This window comes from Centruroides sculpturatus, unplaced genomic scaffold, assembly GCF_000671375.1.
Source record: "Centruroides sculpturatus isolate CEXI.00-Female unplaced genomic scaffold, Cexi_2.0 scaffold1180, whole genome shotgun sequence".
NCBI classification, from domain to species: Eukaryota; Metazoa; Arthropoda; class Arachnida; order Scorpiones; family Buthidae; genus Centruroides; species Centruroides sculpturatus.
In genome coordinates this window covers 195,327-216,724 of record NW_019385360.1, presented here as the reverse complement: position 1 = coordinate 216,724, position 21,398 = coordinate 195,327, and the positions used below count along the sequence as shown (strand labels likewise).

Here is a 21,398-nt window from a genome sequence, read left to right as displayed (position 1 = left end):
GCTAGCGATTCGGAATGTAATTGCGATATTGAAAATTTATTTTAAAAAAGTTTTGGCTCGAGATCATATAATGAAAAAGAAAACATTATTAAAAGAGAACGGCCAATGCCTAAGTTAAATATAAATGCTTCAATAAAAAAATTTGTTCGATATTTTCACGATAAAATGGCTCTTTAAATGCATAAAAATGCATTTACAGAGTGAAATTAATGTGTGGAATAAGAATGTCTTTGACAATTTAGCTGGCAAAAGACACGAAAAATCGTCGATTCTTTCGTATTTGAAGCAATTTGGAAATCGAAGCGGAATAGAATTTAACATTAGTAAATAATCTATATATATAAAAATGAATGTGTGTGTGTGTGTGTGTGTTTTATCTTTGTTTGTTGTGTGGTTTATCTTTTTCATTGCGTAAAAGCTTAAACATAGACAGACATCTTCTGAACGACAGTCGTAATCCTTGTTTTTTAGCGATTTTTTGGTATAAGGATACGAGAAAGGGGTTGTATGTGACGTTTGTGATGGGTCGGTCTTGTTCCATAGTATTCCCCTTCTGTGGCGATGGTAGGCCAACGCTGTATTGTTGGGCTAATTTACGGACAATGTTATAGAATCCTTGCTGACCGGCGATGTTAAGTAGATAGTTCACCTCTTGAACTAATGCCTCCTGAGTTGAAGAATGGGTGTGGGCCCTCTTAACCAGTGCTTTAAAAGCCGCCATTTTATATCTGAATGGGTCACAGGAGTTCGCTGGGATATACATTGGGTAGTGACAAGCTTTGCGATAAACAGAAGTTTCCAAGGTGTCTCCCCCAAACGCAATGCTCAAATCAAGAAAATGTACATCTTTATTACTATGTTGCTCCAGCTCTAAGGTAAGGCCATAAGGATTGTCGTTCATCTGATTAATAAAGTGGTTGATGTCTGGGTCGTTTCTCCACAAAATAATGATGTCGTCTATGTATCGCTTATATAATAAGATGTCGTGGGAGAAACTAGGTATTATTTTATCCTCCAGCTGTCTTATTACCAGTTCACAAAGGTCGCCTGAGACCGCACTTCCCATAGGTACGCCTCTGCCCTGCGCATATGTAGTTCCACCAAATTGAAAAATAGAGCTGTAGCAGATCAAATGTGCTAGTTCAAGTACTTGCTGGTGTAACTCCTGGTGATAAACGTTACGGAATAGAAAATCTCTGAGTGCGCAAAAACATGGTGGTAATTGGATGGAGGGATATAAAGCACGGAAATCCATAACAGAGATGTACGCAGGTTTTTCGGTGTTTTTGAGGCAAGCTATTAACTCAACAGGATCGGAGATTGAGTATTGGTAATCCTGTAACTTAGGAGAGATGAGATCGTGCATAAATGCTTCCAATTTGCGAGTAGGGGCCGTGGCCTTATCAACCACAGGTCTCAATTTGTGTCCCTGCTTATGCGTTTTAGCAAGCGCGAAAAGTTTGGGCGTATCAGGTGCGTCCATTACAATATCCCGCATTCCTAACGTAGAAGCCAGTTTAGAGTTAGAGAAGCGTTTGATCTTACTGTGTAGTTTGTCAATAACGTTGTTGGGTTGTACGACGCATCTCGTATCATTAATGTATTCTTGCATCTCCTTTTCATATGTGCTTCTTTTCATTAAGACCAACATTTTGGTTTTATCAGCTTTGATCACCGTAATACTATTATCGCGCAACCATTTTTTGTTTTTATTTTTATTTATTATTTTTTATTAATTATATTTGTAAGTTCGCCGACTTCCAGGGGAAATCGTTAATCCCGCGTCAGAATGATCTAGGGTCGAACGCGTGTGGGTGTGGCGGAGGAGACACAGATGACAAGAATCTCACAACAAACCCGTATATTTTACACATAAAAATTTGACTTACACTAATCACAAAGTTTCTTAATTAATTAAATGTTCGTATGTTCTATCGTCACTCCAAGATGGACCCCGGGGCTGCGGCAGGTAAGAGGACTTGTCGGTAGGCGTAGGTGGCACGGCTCTTTCGTTGGACACTAGTTGGGAATTTTCTTCTTCTGGGCGTCGACACACAGAGAGTTTCGCTTTGGACTTTTTGGAGTGCAGGTACTCTGTAGCACTGTTTACGGAAGAAGTCCCTTTGTCCTTGAAGATCGGGGATTATATCAATCTCCGTTCTCTAATTTGTTTTCTGATTGGCTCCCTCGTCTGTCTCTAAGCGAAAACGATTCCTTTTCGAGTCATGAGAAAGATCCGCCTTGAAGAATTTACTTGACACCATCCGTAACTCTGGATGCAAAATGTTGATGGAACTTTGAAACTTGCGCTCATATTTTCCACCATTGTTATCTAGTCTGTGACGTTTTTGAAATTTAACGACACGACGCGATGTCCTTTTTCATCGTTAATCTTTACTCTTTTCAAAATTTCTATGTTCTAATTATGTGCATATGAGCGAATTTTCAAAGGTCCATCTCTACTGGAGGTCGTTTGTTTACAATTATTAATCGTTTTTAAATTATTGTGTTCCGTTTACATCAATAGCGTTTTTTTTTTCTCTCGTCGCGGTTTCATATAACTAACACAACTAATTCGATCTTTGATCGGTTTTTAACAATAGACGATTTTTTTCTAGTTTCGTTTTAATAAATTTCTAATAATAAATATTTAATTTCAACTCATTTTTGGGGCCTCACATATTTACGGTTTTCGGGAATGCACGTGATTCACGTTAACGTTTAATTTCGATTTTTGAAATGTTCGGAAGAATAATTTTTCGAATGTCGCAATGTACTGGTCTTCGTTCATATTTATTCTAAAGACAAATCGCTGCTTGAGAAAGGTCCTAGTGAAGGAACGAAAACATTTGCAGTTCACTGTACAATTATTTAATACCGGTCATTGGTTTTGTTAAGTGGTTATTGTTATATTTATCCGGTATTTGAAGATTCTTTTTACTTATGAGAAATTCGACCAACGATCAAATCAAATATTTTAGAATTAGTATTACAGAACTAATCAGGTTATTTGAATATTTTTGTAGAGACAAATTAGTCACAAGATATTCGACACTTGATTGAATGAGTTAAATAATTATTTTGTTGAATTACAGTGATAAAAGTTTTCATACTTGTAATTCAGAAAATTTAAAAAATTTTTTTAAAATGAATATAATTATTCTTTCAAATCAATAAGTTAATTTTTTTAAATGGGTGTTTCATAGGGTACATTTACTTCTGAGCTAATTTCACTGTCAGTATACTCAACCTGTATACTTATGTTTGATCCCTTTTGTTCATTGGCATTTACTTTAGAGCTGTGTGATGATGTTTTTAGTGGAATTGGTAAACTTGGAGTGCTAGCTAGCTAGTTGTTGAGCTTTGTGATAATTTAATATGGCTGCTCCTACAAAAAAAAAATGTCTTTCTTGTGCAAAGAAATGAAAATGGAATTGTTACTGGAAAAGGAAAATATTTCTAAAGGTAAATTTCAATTATTTATTGTATTTAAATGTTTACAATGATCTTTACTTTTTTTTTATTGTAAGGTTCAGTAGCACTAGATGACTTCTTTCATAAAGTGGTATTTGAATATGGTATGAAGGAACAACTTGGATTACCAGCAGATATTAATGTGAAAATAATTAAATGTAATTCAGATGTTTCTACAGAAAGTGAAGATGTAAAGATACATTAGGAACAAAGAAAATGTATCTGATACAGTAAATCCAGGTATATATACAGTATATATATGTATGTATGTATGTATGTATGCATGTATGTATGTATGTATTAAGAGAATTTAAATGTTTATCTAATATGACAATTTCAAATCATTGACATACTTTTATTTTAATATGGAATTTGATGATTTAGACCAAGGGTGTCCAACCTTTTTGTTTCTCTGGGCCAAATTGGAAGAAGTCAAAGAGTTTTGGGCCAAAAGTATATATAATATATATTTGTGGCCCAATATACAAGTATATTTAAGGATTAACATGTCTAGATTATAAATATATTAAATCTTTATCATGAAAAAGGATATTTTAAAAAAATTTTTCTTCAGACACTTCCAATTTTTACTTAGAAATAGATAAATTTATTATAAAAATATTATAAAAGAGACAAACGAAAATTTATTTCAAAAACACAAATATTTGTTCTATTTGGGTCTCTAATTAATAAAAAAGAGACAAAACACTATTTTAAAGTGCATTTTTATTAAACTAATATATTTATAAATAATATGTAGTCTAAAAAGTAGCCAAAGCAACAAATGATGTTTTTTATGTCAAATTAAAAAATAGTAGGCACATTTGGCATAATGTAACCAAATCTTGCAACACTGGAAGAAATACTAAATAAAGCTGGAGTTATGACTCAATGGATTATAGACTCAAATGCTGGGAAAGGAGAGAAAGAACAAAAGATAAAGAAGTGAGAAAGGTTGGAAAATAAATCTATTTAACCTTTCTCACTACTTTTTATCTTTTGTCCTTTTCCTTCTTTTTCCAAATTTGGGTCTATAATCCTTTGAGTCACAACTCCAGCTTTATTTAGTAATCCTTCCTCATTCACACATCTCCAAGTATTTGAAAATATCAATATTTCCTTTCCACTAAAAAATAAAATATAAACAAATATTTATGGCTTTGTGAAACTTCTTTTTTGACTTTATGCCATTGAAATAAATAAATAATAAAAAAATTAAAGCATTTGTCAGTTTTGTTTACCACGTTTATTGGGCCGCATTGGAACTTGCCTTGTGCCGCATGCGGCCCACGGGCTGCGGATTGGACATCCCTGATTTAGACTATAACAGCACATTCCAGTGACTTCATTGAGCAATATTGAGTTTAATTTCATTAGTGAAGGAGTATAAAGAAAAATTTGATTCTTCACATTATACTCAGAAACAAGTACATACTACATTTTGGGCTGCAATTTTCAAAAATTGTAGACTATAAATTCCAACCTCATCTGTTCTCTGTATGTTATTTCTTAGGAAAATTGTCATTATCTACTTATACTTTATTCAACTATGTACAAAAGAAAATCTAAATCATTAAATTAATCTATGTAGCATAGATTAATTTTGTAATTGTTAAATTTGTTATTATTTTATTTAATAAGATATGTGTGTTTTGTTTTCTCTTCAATTAACAAATTGCATAATTACTATATAAAAATAAGCAATTACCATTAAACCAGCAATTAATTGTTGTTTAAACAAACGTTTTCTTCCATAAATGACAATTAATTGCTGATTTAATGGTAATTGTTTATTTTTATTTAATTATATACCAGTAGTATCGTGGTGATTGTATAATCACTATATGCAGTTACATTATTTTTTCAAGTATTGTTAAAGATATTCTTTTGCAAAAAATGAAAAAAAAATCTAAATTTAATTTAACTAGGAGAGTTTGTCAGCTAATTTTATTGAAATTTTTCTAAACTTTTTGTATATGGAATAACAATTGAAAATTTTCATTTATAGGTATGGGCAATGATTTCTGACCAATTAAACTCAACAGAAAAGATTAAAGTGACAGTGCAATGGAGGGGGTTGAAAAAAACATTTAAGAAAATTTATGACCATAATAATAAAACAGAAAATGACAGAAAGTATTGTGAATACTTTAGTATTATGAAGGACATAACAGGAAGAAGACCATATATAACTCTACATTTGACAGCAGTCAAGGACTCATATCACATAAAATATTGATGTCATCATCATCATCATCATCCAACACCATCAAATGATTCATTGCATTCAGTGCAGTCAAATTTATCATTCCCTGTAACGACTGCAAAGCCAACATCAAATAAAAAAAAAACAAGAAAAGAAGAAAATGGGAAGAAAGTTTGCCAGAACTTTTGACTAATAAGATTGATGAGAGTTGAAGAAAAAGAGCAGCAGAAAGAGATTATACAAAATTTTAGAAAAATTGGTTGAGAAATTGTAATCTTCCAAATTAAACCATATTTACAAACTTAAGTGAAATGTATGGAAAAGTATAACATTTGTGGTATTGCAGCATTTAATAAAATTTTTATTTTACTTCTATTGTGTTTTGAAATATTTGCCTTAAGCATTGAATTAAACAAACTACTACTGATTTTTCATGCTATTTGAAAGCCAATCCATTCTAAAAAATATATCACCACTAGTTTAGTCATTATGATATCAAAACTAGAAATTTCACATTCACTAGTTTTATTACATTAGAACATGACAATCATGAATTTGACAAAGTTGTCTTTTGGATGGTCTCTGATGAATCTAAAGTAGTCAATTGTTTATGGTAAAAGTCCAGTTTACCTTATGCACATTTGGAATCTTCAAAAGTGTTGTGTTCAGAGTATTAAATAAATTATTGTAAAGTACTATTTTTAACTTATCGCTCTACAACGATTTTTCATTCCGAAAAGAGCCAGTACCTAACGGGTACTTTATGCAGGTTCGCGTTTGTTAGTTTGCCAGGCCTGGACTTTTCATGTGCACCAAAGTAAATTAAAGACAAGTTAGTCACAAATCAAAAAATATTTAATAAAGATCTAGGAATAACTATTTACAATATTTATAACAAGCAACAAATTTATTCAATCAAATCAAATCCAAAGTCAACCCGACAAAACTCAATCTTATTCTAACTTAGAACTATTCCCCTTGGAATTCCGACAAAATCAATCCTTAACTTAAGGTACAGAATTTCTTACAACTACAAATCCTAACCGTCACCTCAATTATACTAGGAACCTTTTTCCAACTCAAGCCTTTTCCTATTCCTCGATCCACAAATCGAAAACTGCAATCGCCTTGGACTATTTCCTATTGGACATCTCGTTCACTGCTACTAGCAGACCAATGCTTATTCCTTTCAGGAGCTCACCTCTGATGTCTTCATTTGAGCTACACTATTTATAGTCTGAGGTGACGTCACAGTTTCTAAGTGAGACACTCCCCTCATTTACATACTTATACGTAACATTCACTTTTTTCTTACTTATCTGGTAGCTTAATTCCCGACAATACTTTGTTAACCTTTTACAGTCTTTTGTTGAACAGTTATCAGGATGTTTCCTTTAAGGTTTAACAAGTCTCCTAAAAGTCTGTGGGGTCTGTCCCCCCCGTTAGTGCGGACTTACTATCTGCCACTCGGGCATGCACGTGAGTGCGAGGGTGAGCTATGGCACTTTCTTTTTTCGTTGGTGAGTTGGTTTTATCTTCTCTTTTTAACTTTCCAAGGTGACGGGTGAGGAAACCTTCATCGTAACTAAACATAAGCCCAAAACAAAAATATAATAAAAGCAAAATAAAAGTAAATAAAAATAATGCTCGGACTTGGTTCCTTACATTTTAAACATTGAAATGAACAATAATTAGATTATCAAAACACACCTTATGTTGAAATAATTTATTGAAAACAAACTAATGTTTTCAGCTTAATCCATATGCCATCCTCAGGTTAAACCAAAACATTGGAACATCTGTTTTTACAATATTTTACATTTATTTATAATATACGTGTAATAATAATTGAACAAAATCATACAAAGAATCTTTTATACAAATACAGTACGAGTATAATAATAATAATAAAATATCCAACAGGCGTAAACCTGTTCTAATTAATTAAGAGTTTATTTTAAATAATATGTATTTAATTATTTATGATAATATAAAATTATGTACTGATTTATTTAATTGATCATTTAATATGTAGGTGCATCATTTGCAGAAAGTTTCTATGGCTTGAAACGTATGCCAGTTGGTTTATATAAAGTAGTGCAAAAATCAAAAAAGAATTGGCTGCCTAAAAAACATTTTTATTACTCACTATTACTGTTGACATTAGTTCCCTACATTAGAGTTCAGTCGCTATTGCTTTATAGCAGTTTGAAAGATAAAGATTTTTCTGGTGACCTTGGACGTAGAAAGGTTTGTATTATTAAAATATCATATATTAATTTTTATTAGCCTTATATTTAATAATAAAATATCAAAATGACTTGCATTTTTTCTTCAGTTTTTCTAAAATATTTTGTTTTACTTATTAAGCAGTGTACATAGTGGCCAGGAAAAGATGTCAAAAAGTGAAATGCTCTTGTCAGTTTACTGAATGCTCTGATGTTGCTATTTTTATGTAAATAGTACATTATAGAGGTTGAAATTTGAAAGTGACTCCATTTCTTGAAAATGCCTTTTCAAATTGGAGTTTCTCAGCATTGAGAAATGACTATTTATAGTGTAGAAATATTATATTTGAGACCCATGGCAAGACATCATTGGATAGTCAACATCTAGTTCATGCAGGATAGTACATATCCACACTGAATTACTTTGGAGAACAACTGCCATATAGCTTTGACCTTTAACCCATGTGACTTTTTATATGAGGAGTTATTTGAAGGACTGAATCTTCCAAACTAGCTCCAAAATTATTGAAGACTTCAAAAAGCCATTGAAAATGATATTCAGACTATTGACCAAAAAATACTGGAAAGCATTCTTAGCAAATTCCAGTTCCACTTCTGTAGTGCAGCCTGCAGTGATGATGGCCATTTTGAAAATCTGCTGCATTAATTTCACTTATTGCTTTAGGTTTTTGAAAACATTTCAGTAAATCCAGTAATAACAAAATAGTGTCACATTACTTCTTAACACATTTTCTTGGCCATTCTATAGATTTTAAAAATTGATTTTAAAAAAATATATATATAAGTATGTAGAAAAGTTATGTGGACATCAATTGACATGTTTACAAGAGACACCTATGCATTATAATTTATGCAACTAGACTTAATTTTATAAGTCTGATCACTAATGGATATAACACAGGCTTGATATATTTGAATCTAATTACATGTAAAGATATTCCTTAAACTCTAATCCAAATTTGAATAAGGTTGCTTAGAATTATTTCTAACATAAATATAATATATTAATAATCTTATATCACAATTAACATTTCTCAAACTCTATCTGATACTATCACTTTCAAGCTTTTCTTAGTTCTTCTTCACAAGGTAAAAGAATAATTCAAACATTTCATTTTTCATCCACTTTAATTCAAGAACAGTTGAAAATTTGAAAGAATTTGAACTTTGATCAAATGTTTGTAGTAATTTTATTCATGAAACTAGCTATATAAATGTTATAATTATTTGAAATTAAATCTGAAAATAATAATTTTTTCATAAACAATAGACAAATTTAATTATTTTATGTATAAAAAATAAAAAAATATTATTATTAAAATATTAAAAACTTGTTTAGAAAAATTAAATTTGTCATAATTTAATTTTTTAATACTTTCGTCTTTTATATTTTATAGGACAGAACAAGAAAGCTAGCAAAATTTTATATAAAATGCTATCCATATTTTCATTTCTCATTGGAATTTATAAATCTTGTTTATCAAGTAAGCTATGCAATAGGTAAAAGTGCTTATCACAGTCCTTTATTGCATATATCTAATACTCAGTTGAGAACGTTAACTCATGAAGATCAGATTCTTTTGGAAAAGAAGAAAACAATTGTAAATAAAAATATCAGGTATGATAGCTGCTTCTCTTATATGATATATTTTAATGATAAATTTAATATTTTTGTACAGTATTTTTGTAATAAATTATTTTTATGTATTTAAGTAATTAAGACAACTTTAATTTTATGAAAAGATGATAAAATATTTAAAAGTTATATTTTATAAATTTTAGTCTTTTAAATTAGGTTACTTCAATGAATATGTGAATAATATTTTATATGTAATTTGATGTGTAATACTGTACTTGATGTATAGTATAATATGAGAGCTGTTTCATAATTAAGTTACAGATCAAACTTAAATCAACATGTACAAGTATATTGCAAAAAAAAAATGTTGAAAAATTTAGTAAATAGTAAACATAAATGTTTATTTTTCTACATATAGTATGAATGCAGATTCATGCATTTATTTCAGCATTTCACCAGTTTAAACATTTCTTCCTCGTAGTTTTCCTGTTCGTGTATCTTGAAGTATTGTACAACTGTGTGGTTTGCAATGTGTTTTAGTTCTTGAATCTTTTTCTTGATAATTGACTTGTACAGAAACCTCTTAGGTGGAAATCTGATGGGGATAGATTAAGATTATGCAGCAGATGCCTTAGAACTTCCAACTAAGCTTTTCTCTGGTTTGACACCCTGTGTGAGGTTGGCATCATCATGCAGAAGCCTCAGTCTAGTCTGTAATGGCCTTGGTTTCTTCTGTTTAATGACTTCATGCAATTTACTGCATTTAGTGGGAGAAATTCACCCAGCAGAATATCTTTACAATCCCAGAACTCATTTGCCATTGTTTTTCTTGCAGGTGGCTAAACTTTAAACTTTTTGGCAACTGGTGAATCATGGCGTTTCCATGTCAGTTTCTTTTTGACTCTAATGTGAACTCATAAACCTATGTTTCATCTCCTATAATGATGTTTATTATAAAAGGTTCTTCTTTTAATAACAATAAATAACCTTTACTTTCAGTGACAAAACTTTAATAATTCATTAAACAAATGCTTTTGACCTTACACATTTTTGGTTCTTCTTTTTGGTAACAGCAGAGATTTTGAACAAAGAATGGTCATTTCAAAGTGAAGTAACCATTCTTTGCTTTTGTGCTCCTCAGTGAGCAGTTTCGGAATCCAGCAACAAGCCACTTTACAAAATCTGAGGTGATGTCACAAACAATGATTTTTAGAATGCCTTATTTCAGCGATTTTATGAACTTTGACCCTTCTATCAAACCTTTGATAATGACACAACATTTATCAATGCTTGATGTCCTTTATCTGCCTGTGTTCTTCTGAATCATCAATTGGTGAAGTTTGGCCATATTTGAATTTATTACTGCTGAATTTGAAGGATGTAACTGAAAATTATTCCATTTTGTTTACTTGTCAAATTCAGTTCAATGGATAAAGGACAACAGTGTGTGTGTGGTTACTATTACTCTTTGCCACATAGCCATATTTGCCTGTGACATTGAGTTTGCACATACAAGTTATGTATAAGCAACACCTATACCTTGAATATCATACTGCCCTCATATAATAAAACTCCATTAATAAATACATAAATTTAAACATTGTAATGAATATTTTATATTTCTTAAGATGCCAGAAAAATTTTTTATCAAACAAAAAACAATATATATACTTTGAAATAAATATAAACTTGGATAATGCTTAATTAAAGTGAAGAGGAAGTGAATAAATAAGTGAATATGTGAATGCTTACAGCTTCAGACTCTGAAAAATAATCTTCGAATCTGACTGAACAGCATTATGTTGTACACTGTTCACATGGAAATGAGTTGAAAGTAAGAACTTAACATTAAGAATCATGTGAAAACATAACCACTAAATTAAACTAACATTTAAACTGAATAAATTGAATAAATGAATAGAACTAAATACAAACATGTGAAAATATTTTCTAAAAAGTCAAATGATAATTGATTTCCAGCATTTGGCAATGATGCAGCATCTTTCAAATTAACAATATTGTTAGAGGCCATTTTTAAAAATTCATAACTTTTTAGCTCTAGCAATATTTTCATCATGGTATACCATTTTAAGTCCCACCAGTGGCCAAGCGGTTCCATTTTCTGAACATTGGAAGTTGGTTGTGTGTTTGCACCTCACCAGGACAGGCTGGCCATGTGGAGTTTTCTGAGTTTTCTCCATGTCTGTAATGTCTGAATAGGGGCCAGTTATCTTTAAAAAGACTTCTCAGAAGACATCCCCCTTACGCAGATCACCCAAGTGTTGCATTGTCGTAACTTAATAAACAAACAAACAGTATACCATTTTAAATAAATATTTTCAAGGCTTTCCAGATCTCATTTGCAGATTTCAATAGTTTATTTAGAATAGCAATTTCTAGAACAAATAACATTCATTATGAATATTATAATTTCCAAATTTAATAATGTTCAAAAAGAGTTTGATTTTATCTAGAAAATCTTTCTAAATAAATTATTTGAAATCAGTAGAAGATCTGGAGATCCTTTAAAATATTTACTTAAATATCTTTTTGACTTATTAAAAAATATAAATATGATTTTTCTTGCAATAATTTAGATAAATATATAATTTTAAATATGTTACATAAAAAATTAATAAAAGAATGGTGCAAAATGAATATAAATAATAATAATTATATTGTATTAATTTCAGATGGAAAGGATTTCCGTATAACGTATTTCAGATAGGAATTAAAAGTTTAGCAGCTGGTATTTCCATTAGTCTGTCTACTGGGGCTTTCTTTTTACAGTTTTTAGATTGGTGGTATAGTCAAGATAACTCAGGATATTTTTCACAATTTCCTATTCCTCCACCTCCAGAAAAGGTAAATTAATTTTTTTTATAATATAACTTTAGCTAAGTTATTTGATTATTTACGACATTTATTAATTGAGGCAGAGGCAGGTTTATGTATAAGCATACTTATAGTTTTAGGTCCCTGATTATAAAAGAGTTCTAAAATTATTTTGTGAATTTATAACTAATATCCTAGAAAAATATTTTTGTTGTAAAGATATTCTAACTACATACCAGGCCAGTAAATATTGTTCTACTTAGAAAACTTGTCTTTCTAAATCACTCACTACATTGAAGAAGTGATAATTACTTTAAAGAATTGTTGAAACATTTTATCTGTGCATAATTATGTAAAATATTCAGTTATATTAGATATTTTTATAATGTTTTTTATAATTTAATTTACAGTTATTTTATATTTAGTTGAACCTTAAAATAAAATCGAAATTGTTAGACTATTCATTATTGGATTAGGTTTCATGAAATTTACTGTAAGACAGTTAATTTCTGAAAATTTGCATTTCTTTAGAAGTTAATGAATCCAAAGGACTTGTGTAATGAAGGATTGTGCATTAATAACATTAATGCTTCAAACAATAAAATATTAAATGTTATTATTGCTTGTAGCATTGATGTTATTAATGCACAATCCTTTATTACACAAGGATTTCCTTTGGAATCATTAACTATTAATACTTATTTCATTAACTATAAAATATTAAATATTATTATTGTTTAGAAAATTTTTTTATAATTATCATTACACTATGTTAGTGGTCAGAGTTGATAGATGTACTGAGTTGTTTATTCATTTATTTATTTATTTATTTAGTGGCCATTGAAATTTAATAAAGGAATTTGTCCACTCTGTCATCAAAAACGAAGAAATGAAACCGTTCTATCCACCAGTGGGTATGTATATTATGACAGAATACAAATACATATATAAATATTGAATTTAAGAATAAAACATATTAATGATTTGCTGTAGCTATACAAAAAGTCAAAAGTAAAATAATGAATATATCAAATGATTGTAATTGAAGTTCTACTATTCAATGCTGTGTAGAGATTTGCAGAGGCAACCAAATCCAGATTGACGCCTTTCAGGACATCTGGAAATCATTTCCATAAAAAAAATTAGTATTAAAACTTACCATTATGGCACTCTAGGTGTTACAAGCAATGAAAAAAAGAGTTTCCTTTACATAAGCACAGGCATTGAAGCCAAGTATTGGGTAAAATACCCAATAATTGGCTGCAGTTAGTTATAATGGGTGACTGTCATTCTTACGAGCTATGATAGTTATCATCTTGCCACCATATGCATTTCTTGTGAAGTTATTTTATAAAAACAATGGCATATTATTTTACTACTTTGAGAATTTTGTCATCATAAGAATTTTTGCCAAGGACTAGTGACTCCTGAAGCTCTTAGGAGAATGATCATTTAATTAGATGTCTTGATGTCTACGAGTTCATTCTGATTGAGGAGAGAAACCTATTACAGCACAGGTCATCGAAGATGCTACCACAGCTGTTGTTGAACAGTCAATGAATAACATTGCATGCCCCAGCGTGCACGTGAAGCATCATGGTAGTTGGTATATCCTATAGCAGTGTAGAAGATACTAAGAAAGTTGTTATGTTGTTATCCATACAATATTAGTCATACCAACAGTTGTTTGTGATAGTAGAGAATCTAACTGACCTTTGCATTAACCTTCCTTTCCAGAATGGAAGTGTATTTTCTATGTGGAATAAGACACATTTTCATCACAAAGAAACAGTTAAAATCTGTTACTGTCACCATTTGGATTTCATGTTTTCCAGCAAATTCCATTGCATTCTAAAGTTACAGTTTGGTGTGGATTTACAGTCACATTTATTCTTGGACCATTCTTCTTTGAAGAAGCTAGTCCTATTGGGCCTGTAACATGCTCTTTGATGGCCCAGAGATATTGAGACGTTCAACACTTGTAATGCAGCTGCAACAGTGACAGTGCCTTGAGTCAATTTCTTCCATACAATTTACTCCTTACACATTGGTTTCTTCAACAATATTTCACTGATAATAAAGTGATTAGTCATGTATTTTCTATTGTGTGACCACTTTGCTCTGATCTTAATTTGTGTGATTTTTGATTGAAGGGACACAAAAAGTGTAGTTTATTGAGGACTTTTTGCAAGATTGGTAGTATCATACAGTATATGAGAAGCATCACAAATGATCATTTACAGTCAACTGTTGAACACACTGTTCATTGGTTTTAGGTTTTACATCTTCAGAATGGAAACTATGTTAAGCAGTTCTCACTATATGTATATGTCTTATATGTATAAAATGTTTATTGCTTGCAATGCCAAAAGTGTCATAGTGGTTTGTTTTGATATTAATTATTTTTATGGAAATGTCACCATACCAGATTTGGTTGCCTCTAGAAAGTTCAAATTATGAATAGATTATAACAAAAAAATTTGTTAAAAATTAAATTTAAAAAGATATAAAAGTAATAAAAAGAATTTTTAAAATATCCAAGTAGACTTGTTACTTGGTTGAGATTTTATGAGGTTTTTATTTGATTTTAAATACATTGATTTAAATCCTTCAAATATTTATTAATCCATAAAACAAAACAAGAACTTGTCAGGATCAATAATCCATTATTACATAATGTTTGTAACAATTCATGTACTATACAGTAAGTCTCATTACTCAAAACTGCATAGAAGAGAACAGTGATTATAAATAATGATAAATTAGTATCAAACTATAAATAATAATAAATAAATACCCTAAAACTTGGCTGTAGACTATGACTTATACAAGGTTATATTTGTAAAATTATTGTATGTGGTCTATACAGAAGGATGACTAATGCATGAAATATCTGATTACTGGTAATTACTTAACTACAGTGTAAAAATAATTCAGTAAAATTTCCATAAAAAATTGGAATTTTTATTTTCATAAAATTTATTACAGCAAGTTACATTTTATAGGATGCATTGGCATTGTCATCCATCAAAATCATTATCTAACAACTTGTTGCCATCAGATTCTGAATTGATTGACAAAATATCACCATTGAAATTCAATATGGTTTCTGTAATCTGGTCTAAGATCACATTATCACCAATTCAATTCTCATCATCATTCTGCTGGTCAGTGATTTCATTGTGGTAGTACATTTCAAATTCTGCCTTTTTAAAACCTTTTTTTATGGCAGGTTCTGATATATCTTTCCAGGGATTGCTACACTCACTGAGAAACTGTTTCATAGGATGCATGTCAACAATTTCCTGATTGGGTAACAGTGGCTGCCATGTCATCAGTTATCCAATTATCCCAACACTATTGCATAAAGATTTGTTGACTGCAGTATTGAAAGTTTGTAGTATTTTTTGAATATTGCCAACTGGATATACTTTTGAACTTCAGCTTTCATTTCATCCTATAAATTCATTGCATTTGTTATAGATTAGAAGGCATTCTTCAGGCTTTGATTTCTTAAAAAAAAAAAGCAGTTGAAAATGTTTATACCATATATCCTGCAGCCACTGTTTTATAAAGTTGGCATTCACTCAATTATTTATTTTCATGACAATTTTGGGTTGGAAATTTTTTGTAGGAAGAATACTCTATTTAAACATTGCTATGGGAGCCAGTTTTTCTCTGCTTACAGAAACTGACAAAATCAGTGCAATTCAAGACTTTTCTGTTTCTGTTGTTTTTATAGAAGTATCCTCTTCACCTATTATGTTTATACTGTGAGTTTCTGGAAAATCGAAACAGTGTGGAACCTTTTCCGTATTAATCACATCTTCATAATTCACAGTTGCTTTCATAACTACAGCAAAAATGTGGAACTGGGAAAGTTTTTCTTCCCACTCAGCTGATAACAAATCCCCAACTGTAGTTTGAACCTGTATATGGAAAGCATTGCAGTTTATAAAATTTTGAAACCAGCCATCAGGTCCCATAAAGTCAGAAATTCCCTGTTCTCTTGTAAAATATTTTGCTTTAAGCTTGATTCTTATTGTGCTGACTCTTTCCTTACATTTCCTGATGTCAATAATCTCTTTCTTTTGAGTTGAAGCCATTTGCATGCTTTATACCATTTTGATATTTGCTTTTGGTATATTTTCTGGAGAAAGAGATTTATTAAGCACCAATTCACACATTTGTCTAATCAATTCCATTGTTCCCAGTGGCTTCCCTATTGCCTTCTCTTTCTGTAAATTTGCAGACTTATAATTTAAACTTTGGACAATATGAGTTCCTCTTTTCTGTTCCAGGAATGTCATGATTACTAATATAGTTGCAATAATGTTCTTATTTAAGGAAAAACCAAATAAAAATGATCAAATTAATGTGTCGTAAGTATTGAAATGAACTGAATACACATGCAAAGGATACAGATTTTCCAGATATTTTTGATAAGTAGTCATTTTGGTGACTACTTATCAAAAATATCTGGAAAATCTGTATCCTTTGCATGTGTATTCAGTTACTTTAAATGTACCAAAAGTACTTTAAATGTAGCCAAAAATTGTCAAATGCATGTAAAAACATAGCCAAAAAAAGTTGTCTGTTACAGTTCTTTTATGAGAATGTCTTATCCACAAAAAAAAGTCAACATTCTTTACAACTTTTGCTTTTGTGATTTATATGCCAAGAAGGCCTACAACCAAGATTTTATGGTATTTTAAGTAGTTTTTTTGCTTCCATTTTTAATTTATTGATACAACATATGTAATGTACTGAATTACTTTTATAATGTTATATGATACGTTAATGTGAGAGTGGCTTATAGAAAACGAATATAAATAGAATTATTTGGTTCTCTAAATATTCTATTTTGTCATTCCATTTTTGATTTGTGCTGAAGATAACCTAGAGAGAGGTTAAAAGCATTTCAATATAGTCAGTTATCCAAAAACAAGCAGTTTTATTTTTGATTTTTCACTTGAATAATGACAAGTTTTACTGTTTTCAATACACAAAATATTTTAGGAAAGTTAAACAAATTGATAACTGGAGCGTCTTCATTATTAAGCACATAATTAAAATAACAACAAGATCATCTATTATCTTCTAATTTCTTTTATTGACTTTAAATAAAAGTAATTAGACAGCAAATACATAAGGCATATAATATTCTAATTAAGTATTCAATAATGAAAATACCCTGAATATCAGTTTACTTAAGTTTCTGAAAAATATATCAGATGAAACATTAATGATGATTGAAGAAATTTTATTAAATTATATACAAATCAATTCTGGAAACCGAAATATTTGCTAAATCATAATCACCTTCTATTCAAATCCTCGGTTGTTTAATTATTTACAAGTTTTAATTCTAATTTATTGTGATGTTTGACATGTTTTATTTTAATTCAATCTAAACTTTCATTTATCTAATTATTAATAATATCATTAAAAATTACTGGATTATAATTAAACTGATTAAATTATTTAACGATCTGATAATTTAGCATTACAATTAGGTGTATCACCATCTCTTGATAATTTAATGATTAGTGATTTAGAATAATTTAATTAATTAAATTTTGAAAATTTATAATTTAATTATTTTTATTTGAAATGATTAATACTTGACATTTGTATCTACTAACTATGTTTACGTAATTATTTTATCTGTAAAAAAATTATTATTTAATTTTGAACATATTGATCTGGTAAAAAGTAATCGAAATATTAATATCAATTTCAGAAATTAAAGTATTTAAAATTATAAAATTTACAATTCTTTCGGTCTAAAATTTGTATGAAGTTATTCCAAGTAAATTATCTTTTTACAGAAATTAGGTTTAGAATTAATTTCTGTAATAAGAAATCTACCTAGACTGAATTTAAGAAGTATTTTGTATAATATATTACGATTTTTTTGTATAGAAAATGAATATATTTAATCACACACAAAGTATAAATTAATTTGATTTTAAAAAATAAAGTTATTTATTATTCTTAATTTATTATTTCAGGTTTGTATTTTGTTATCGCTGCATTTTCCAATACATTCAGAAGTACTCTTGCTGTCCAATTACTAATTATCCTTCAACAAATGAAAATCTTATCAAGTTATATCTTCCTCAAGACTAAGGTTGGAGATTTTTTCAAATATAAAAGTTAAAATTACAATACAGGCAGTCCCTGACTTTTGGATATCCTAAAACTGTCCAAAAAATCAAGCAATAGAGTTGCAGGTTATAGAGCTTTTGTTCACAGAGAGAGAAAAAATAAAAATTATCAAATATCTAATCGAGGTAGGAAAGTTTTAATTTTGTACAGTGAACATGTTTATAATGCATAAAACAATAAAAATTGTAGTTTAAACATAAACTGGACAATAAAAATTAATTTTTCATCAATGATATTGATGCTACTGAAACCAAAATTGATAGTACCACTGTACAATAGCTCAAAATATTTGTTTGTTGGTTGAAAATGTACGAAAGCCAAAAGTTATGGTACAGAAAGTAATTTAGGGATATTAGAATTTTATATATGAAAGAATAAGTACTCTGAAAGTCAAGGACCAGCTGTTTTAGTACTTTATAATAGAAATTGATTACTCAAATTGATTTTTATTATTAGGTGGCTGTTTGTAAACTATTGTGATAATTTGTTATTTAAATTAAATTTGGATAATGAAAAGGAATGCTATTATTATATTTATACTTAAATACAATAAAAATTAACATAAAGTAATATATATGTTAAAAATTGATCTAATCTGTTTAAATGACTTGTTTAAAAATATTCTTATTTAATTGATTAACAAACTGTACAATGTTATATATATATATAGTATGTGTATACTGAAGCAAAGAAATGAAATTTACTACCTCAAAGTTTAGTTTGTTATTGGAGAATTTTTTAATACTTTTTGTTTTTATTAACAATTCTGTAAAATTGAGATCTGTATTTTTAACCCAATATGAGAAGTATTTAATGTTATAAATGAAATAATAAATTTAAGTATTGCATTGTATAAAAAGAATAATACATTTTTAAATGAAAATTATTGTAATTTGTATTTAAAGAATGTATTTAAAGTTATATTATAGGTGACATATGTTGAGTTTTGACTTAAAACTTATTTATATTAGTTAATTAATTAATGATTTCATACATAATTAATTGCATATCAAGGCAGCAATAAAATCTAATTAATTATGTCAAAACATTTGAATAAGTACTGTTTTGTAAAAATTAAGAAAATGTTTTTTAAAATCAGAATTTAAAATTTATCTTAATTAAGACAAAACAAATCTTTCCATAAATTTAAATTTGTGGATGATGTACTAAACTGGGTAAGATTACAAAGAAAAATTGATACACGATAATGTATTAGAACATGAATCTATTAACATGACAAATCATCTCATTTTTAAAACATGTATTACTAATTTGTTAACAATAACATTAAATATTTAAATTTTACTAAATTCTCAAAAGTGTACTTTTGTTTCATAATGGTCATGTTTTTGTAAAATATATATTATATAAAAATAAATTATATTATATAATAAATGAATAAATAGTACTAATTTTACATATAACTATAACATGGAAAAAATAGTATAATCAAACTAATGCTATTTATATGCACATTATGCATCAGTAATGTAACCAGAGAGGGGATTCAGGAGACCTTTGTAAATAAATAAATTAAGAAGAAAATCAAATAAATACTGGAAAAATATTTGAATGTGGCAAACGCACACTTATACACATGTAAATGCAATATCTGAAAATATCACTTTCATCCATTGTACTAATGGCTACATCTACAGTTGTATGGAGGTGAATTTAGGTTTGCATGTTTTGCAATTGAGCCCCACTCAATATTGGTTTTATTTCTGCTATTGTCATACAGTAATATAAAATATTAATATATAAATTTTTAATATTTTTTCATAATAATTTTTTATAAAAATAAAAATACATAAATAAGAATAAAAACAAGTCTTTGCAAACGACAAAAATTTATTTTGTTTTTTTACTATTTTACTTCAGTGTAAATTCATAGAATTAAAAATGAAAACAGAAAATGAATCAGTAATTAATTATTTCACATTAAAATTAATTAATCATTTCATTGATTAAATTAACTGTACCTAATTATGATATAAATTTTGAAATTAATTATAATTGTTAAGTTTGCTCAATTACAGAATAATTTATGACAAATTTAAAATAAATTTTATTAATAATTACACAAATTCAATACCAGAAATAGGCATAGAATTAATTGAAGTAATTAATTTTAGAAAAATCGGAAAAAATATGGGATATGAATTAATTAATATTCACTTCATATGATGTGCGAATTCATTAAGTTTGGAAACATTTAAATTCTATTTTAAGTTATTATATAACCCAATTTGAGAATTATAATTGGTTCGTATATTTAATTTATTTGAAGTATTACAGCCTATTTACAAATATAATATCAACAAATATTTGTCGATATTGTTATATATATATATATACATACATACAATATCAACAAATATTTGTATTTATATTTGATATTTGATGTTTTGACAACTATTGAAGATCAATATAGCATAAATGTTAACGTTTCTATATGATGGGTGGGCAAGCAAGCATTCAGTGGGAGCCGAAATGTAAGTTTTGCAAAATGTATGGGAGCCGCAGTTCTGTACTTTTTTATTCTGTACTGCGATTTTATTATATAATATAAATATAATATAAAATAAATATTGAATTTTATAATAAACATATTTTCACAAAATTGTGGAAATAAAATTGTAAAAATAATAATAAAAAGCAGAAATTAATACTTTCAGCAAGAGCCGCATGCAGCTCTCGGAGCTGCATTTGTCCATGAAATAATCAATCATACACTACTGTGAAGCTATTTATCTTCACATTATTTCATATTACATTATATACATAAAATATATACAATAATATAACTTAAATTTAAAATATACAAAATATCAAAATATATATTTACATTGAATTGTAAAAAATTATTCAAGCATAAAATAGC

The 21,398-nt window shown here is 28.7% G+C and overlaps 2 protein-coding genes and 1 long non-coding RNA gene across 5 annotated transcripts; 2 read left to right on the top strand and 1 right to left on the bottom strand.

Annotated features, from left to right (window-relative positions):
* Positions 1-373: 373 nt before the first annotated feature.
* Positions 374-1,651, bottom strand: LOC111638100. Its single transcript, XM_023383742.1, has one exon. It carries the CDS (start codon positions 1,649-1,651, stop codon positions 374-376), a length of 1,278 nt encoding a protein of 425 aa, XP_023239510.1.
* Positions 1,652-3,594: 1,943 nt separating this feature from the next.
* LOC111638103 lies at positions 3,595-5,867 on the top strand. Its single transcript, XR_002758793.1, has 2 exons — positions 3,595-3,714; positions 5,483-5,867. It is a non-coding gene; the product is annotated as an uncharacterized LOC111638103 (long non-coding RNA).
* Positions 5,868-7,673: 1,806 nt separating this feature from the next.
* On the top strand, positions 7,674-20,060 carry LOC111638096 (peroxisome assembly protein 12-like). 3 transcript variants are annotated; one of them, XM_023383737.1, is made up of 6 exons: positions 7,674-7,930; positions 9,327-9,547; positions 12,202-12,373; positions 13,178-13,257; positions 18,358-18,476; positions 19,185-20,060. In XM_023383737.1, exons 1-5 carry the CDS (start codon positions 7,754-7,756, stop codon positions 18,473-18,475), a joined length of 768 nt encoding a protein of 255 aa, XP_023239505.1. In that variant the 5' UTR covers positions 7,674-7,753; the 3' UTR covers position 18,476; positions 19,185-20,060. The 3 variants fall into 3 exon arrangements, with proteins under 3 accessions (XP_023239505.1, XP_023239504.1, XP_023239503.1); XM_023383736.1 differs by lacking the exon at positions 19,185-20,060 and adding an exon at positions 18,971-19,110; XM_023383735.1 differs by lacking the exon at positions 19,185-20,060 and having other exon boundaries at positions 7,676-7,930; positions 18,358-19,110.
* The last annotated feature ends 1,338 nt before the right edge of the window (positions 20,061-21,398 follow it).

Bases quoted from the DNA above. Each gene is read 5' to 3' on its own strand.
- LOC111638096 (XM_023383737.1), top strand. From the start codon at position 7,754: ATGCCAGTTGGTTTATATAAAGTAGTGCAAAAATCAAAAAAGAATTGG. The intron at 7,931-9,326 runs GTTTGTATTATT...TATATTTTATAG, and splicing joins GTGACCTTGGACGTAGAAAG to GACAGAACAAGAAAGCTAGC. The intron at 12,374-13,177 runs GTAAATTAATTT...TTATTTATTTAG, and splicing joins TTCCTCCACCTCCAGAAAAG to TGGCCATTGAAATTTAATAA.
- LOC111638100 (XM_023383742.1), bottom strand. From the start codon at position 1,651: ATGTTGGTCTTAATGAAAAGAAGCACATATGAAAAGGAGATGCAAGAA.